At 41.8% G+C, this 4,618-nt stretch overlaps 1 protein-coding gene across 1 annotated transcript; it reads right to left on the minus strand.

The window, feature by feature from the left end:
• Nucleotides 1-1,643: 1,643 nt before the first annotated feature.
• Nucleotides 1,644-4,618, minus strand: LOC142178135 (uncharacterized). Its single transcript, XM_075247466.1, has 4 exons — nt 4,559-4,618; nt 3,581-4,462; nt 2,691-3,443; nt 1,644-1,952 (listed from the first exon to the last, which is right to left on the minus strand). The coding sequence occupies exons 1-4, from the start codon at nt 4,616-4,618 to the stop codon at nt 1,644-1,646; spliced, it is 2,004 nt and encodes a 667-aa protein (XP_075103567.1).

Genomic DNA, 4,618 nt, shown 5'->3' on the forward strand with positions numbered 1-4,618 from the left:
TCGGTGCTTCAATCGCCTGATATGAGTTTGATATACATTTTCTTAGCATTGAGACATGAAACACTGGATGAATAAAGGATAACTCAGGAGGAAGTGCCAAACGATAAGCCATCGCTCCCACTCGGTCTAGTATCTCATACGGTCCTATAAACCTGGGGCTTAACTTGCCTCTTTTCCCAAACCGCATTACACCTTGCATAGGGGAGACTCGTAGGAACACTTTGTCTCCAATTGTGAATACTAAATCTTTTCTTCTCTTATCAGCATAAGACTTTTGTCTACTTTGAGCTGCAAGCAATCTCTGTCTGATCAACTAAACCTTGTCCATAGTTTCTTGTACTAGGTCGGGTCCCAATAAGTTAGTCTCACCAGCTTCAAACCATCCGATAGGAGAATGACACCTTCTACCATACAATGCTTCGTACGGTGCCATTTGAATACTGGACTGGAAGCTATTGTTGTAAGAAAATTAAGCTAACGGTAGATAAGTGTCCCAACTACCTCCAAACTCAAGAATGCAAGCTCTCAACACATACTCCAAGATCTGAATAGTACGTTCAGACTGCCCATCTGTCTGTAGAAGAAATGCAGTACTAAGATCTACTCGTGTACCCAATGCTTCTTGAAAAGATTTCCAAAAGCGTGAAGTGAACTATGATCCTCTATCAGAGATGATGGATACTAGAACTCCGTGAAGTCAGACAATTTTATTCATAAATATCTGTGCATACCTGACTCCACCATATGTAGTCTTCACCGGCAAAAAGTGTGCTGATTTTGTTAGTCGATCTACAATCACCCATACCGAGTCATAACCTCTAAGGGTTCGTGGTAGCTCGGTGACAAAATTCATAGTAATTCTTTTCCATTTTCACTCTGGAATCTCAATTCGTTGTAGTAGTCATGCGGGTTGCTGATGCTCAACCTTGACCTGCTGACAAGTTAAACAACTAGAAACAAAGTTAGCAACATCTTTCTTCATACCTTCCCAACAATAAAATTGCTTTAGGTCATGGTACATTTTTGTGGATCCAGGATGTATAGTGTATTTAGTATTGTGAGCTTCTTTAAGAATATCATGTCTCAACCCATCTACGTCTGCTACACATAGCCTGTCACCCATTCGAAGAACACTATCACTTTCAACAAACATATCCTTGCTTGTACCAGCTAAGGCCTCATCCCTGTATTTGCATAATCGTTTATCCTTATATTAGGTGGCCTTAATGCGCTCAACTAATGAAGACTTAGCCTGAGCATAAACCAACAATGCCTCTGAATTTCCGACACTAAATCTGATACCTGTATCTTCTAGTCTCTGAATATCTCTGGCCAAAAGTCTCTTTGCAGGGGCTATATGTGCCAAACTCCCCATAGATTTTCTACTCAATGCATCAGCCACCACATTGGCTTTTCCAGGATGATAAAAATAGAATAATCATAGTCTTTAAGTAGTTCCATCCAATGACGCTACCGAAGATTTAGATCTCTCTGTTGAAAGATATACTTCAGACTTTTATGGTCAGTATAAATCTCACAAATTTCACCGTATAGATAATGTCTCCAAATTTTTAGAGCAAATACCACTGCAGCCATCTCCAAATCATGTGTAGGATGGTTTTACTCGTGTTTTTACAATTGTCTCAAAGCATAAGCAATAACACGACCATTTGCATGAGAACACATCCTAATCCCACCCTCGAGGCGTCATAGAATACTGTAAATCCTCCAGAACCTGATGGTAAGGCTAATATTGGTGCAGTTGTCAAACATGTTTTGAGTTTTTGAAAGCTCTGCTCACATTCCTCCATCCACTGAAACATTGCATTTTTCGGTGTTAACTTGGTCAGCGGTGCTGCTATTATGGAGAAATCCTGCACAAAACGCCTGTAATAGCCTGCTAAGCCTAAAATGCTGCGAATCTCTGTAGGAGAAGTAGGTCTGGGCCATTTCTGCACAACTTCAGTCTTCTTAGGATATACTATAATTCCATCTTTGGATACAACATGCCCCAAAAATGCTACCGAGTCTAGCCAGAATTCACACTTCGAGAACTTAGCATAAAGTCGATGTTCTCGCAATGTCTGCAACACAGTCCTGAGATGATTCTCGTGTTCTCTTTGGCTACGAGAATATATCAGGATATCATCAATAAATACTATTACAAATCTATCCAGAAATGGCTTGAACACCTTATTCATTAAATCCATGAATGCCGCTGGAGAATTAGTAAGTCCGAAAGGCATCACAAGAAACTCATAGTGCCCGTATCGAGTCTTGAAAGCAGTCTTAGAAATATATTCATCTATGATACTAAGTTGAGGATAACCAGAACGGAGGTCAATCATTAAAAAGTGGGCAGCTCCTTGTAACTGATCAAACATGTCATCTATTCGAGGCAAATGATATTTATGACGTATTGTTATCTTGTTCAACTGCCTGTAGTCAATGCACATTCTCAGGGATCCGTCTTTCTTCTTTACGAACAATACTGGTGCACCCCATGGTGATACACTATGTCTAATAAAACCCTTATCTAACAAATCTTGTAACTGTTGCTTTAACTCCCTCAACTCTATTGGTGTCATTCGATATGGGGGTATCAATATAGGTTGTGTGTCAGGTAGCAAATCAATACCAAAGTCTATTTCTCATATTGGAGGCAATCCTGGTAAATCCTTAGGAAATACATCAGAAAATTCTCTCACTACTGGTACATTTTCTATACCAACTGTTTCCTTTCTTGTATCATTTACAATAGCTAAGAGACCCAAGCAACCTTTCTTCAGAAGTCGTTGAGCCTTCATAAAAGATACAATTTTGCAAGTCTCTAGAACCTGACTCCCTCTTAGAATAAAACTGGGTTCATTTGGTATCTCAAACTTAACTATCTTTGCATGACAATCGACTATAGCATAGCAAAAAGATAACCAATCCATTCCCATCAGCATGCCAAAGTCAAACACATCAAGTACAATAAGGTCAACAAGAGTATCTCTACCCTCAACTCGAATCTGACAAGCACGATACACGTATTCAGCTAATAGAGACTCTACAATATGAGTAGCAACTAGAAAATGATCATTCAATAGCTCGGGCTGTCTACTAAATCTCAAAGCAAAGTACGAGGACACATAAGAGTGGGTAGATCCCGGATCAATCAACGCAAGTGCATCAAATGAATAGACAGAAAGAATACCTATAACCACTGCATTCGAGGCCTGAGCATCTTGTCTAGTAAATGTAAAAACTCTCGCTTGACCTTTACCAGCATTGCCTTGTCCTTGATTCACAGTAGCACGGTCTCCAGCACCTCGACCTCTATTTCCTGTACCTGTAGCGCCTGAAGTATTATGAGTAGTCTGAGTCGGTGCAGCTGACTGACTACAAGCCTGGTTGAAATTTCTCGGAGGCTGAGGGCAATCCCTCAAGTGATGTCCCAACTGGCCACACCGAAAGCACTCTCCAGTTAGAACACGACATTGGCCCAAATGTGATCTACCACAAGTCTGGCAGACTGGAGTAGTGACATATATCTGCCCAGAATTACGATGTCCAGAAGATGATGGTCCCCTATTACCTTGTCTGTAATGTAGTATGTATGTGGACTGTGAAGACATGTGTGTCCCTGTCTGAGAACCCTGTTGTTGTTGTCCCTGGTTTCCTGCTCTTCTATTTCACTAAAACCACCACTGAAAGCCCCTCCCATCTTGGCCTTCTTACGTAAATCATTAGTTGCACGCTCCTCACGTCCCTTGTTTTCAATCTTTCTAGCAAGGTCAACTACATCAGAGTAGGATAAAGTCTCCATCTGTGGGGCTACTGCAGTGTATAGACGACTAACCAATCCATCAACAAACCTCTGAACTCGAGCTTCTTCGGTAGGCACTAAGTGAGGAGCATATATAGCCAGCTTACAGAACTTAGTGTTATATGTTGACACATCCATATCTGGAGTCTGAACCAATCTCTCAAAGTCTCTAGCATATTGTTGCATCAGACTGTCTGGAAGAACATGATTCTTGAACAACTTAGTGAACTCGTCCCATGTCAGTGGTGCTGCTCCTGCTGGCCTTCCTAGCAATACAGTTTCATACCATGTGTTGGCCATATCCTCTAGTTTGTATGCTGCGAGCTCCACGGCTCTCTCACTAGAACATCCAAGAGCACGTAATGCCTTGAGTGTCCTATCCAAGAAACTTTGAGGATCTGCTGAATTATCGGAACCTGTGAATTTTGGTGATTTCAATTTCAGGAACTCGTGTAGGGACACTTCCTTATTCTCGAAAGGCTGAGTCTGTGTAGGTGCTTGTATCTGTAAAGTAGCCTGAGGAGCTGAACTTCCGCCTTGAGTAGGCACCAATGCCTCTAACACATTCAATAACCTTGCCACTGCATCTGCAGGTAAGGCAACAATAGGTACAACAGTTGGCACTGGTGGTGGAGCGTTCTGAACTCCTTGCTATTGCACTTGATCTGGCATAATAGCTTGGGTTTGACCCATGTTCCGAACTTAAGGTTGAGGGGCAGTCTGTCTTCTAGTTTGATGAACCCTAACTTGACCGCCACCCCAGGTAGCACCACGTCCAGCAGATGAGGGTGTGCGTGTCCTAGCCAT

This window comes from Nicotiana tabacum, chromosome 3, assembly GCF_000715075.1.
Source record: "Nicotiana tabacum cultivar K326 chromosome 3, ASM71507v2, whole genome shotgun sequence".
NCBI classification, from domain to species: Eukaryota; Viridiplantae; Streptophyta; class Magnoliopsida; order Solanales; family Solanaceae; genus Nicotiana; species Nicotiana tabacum.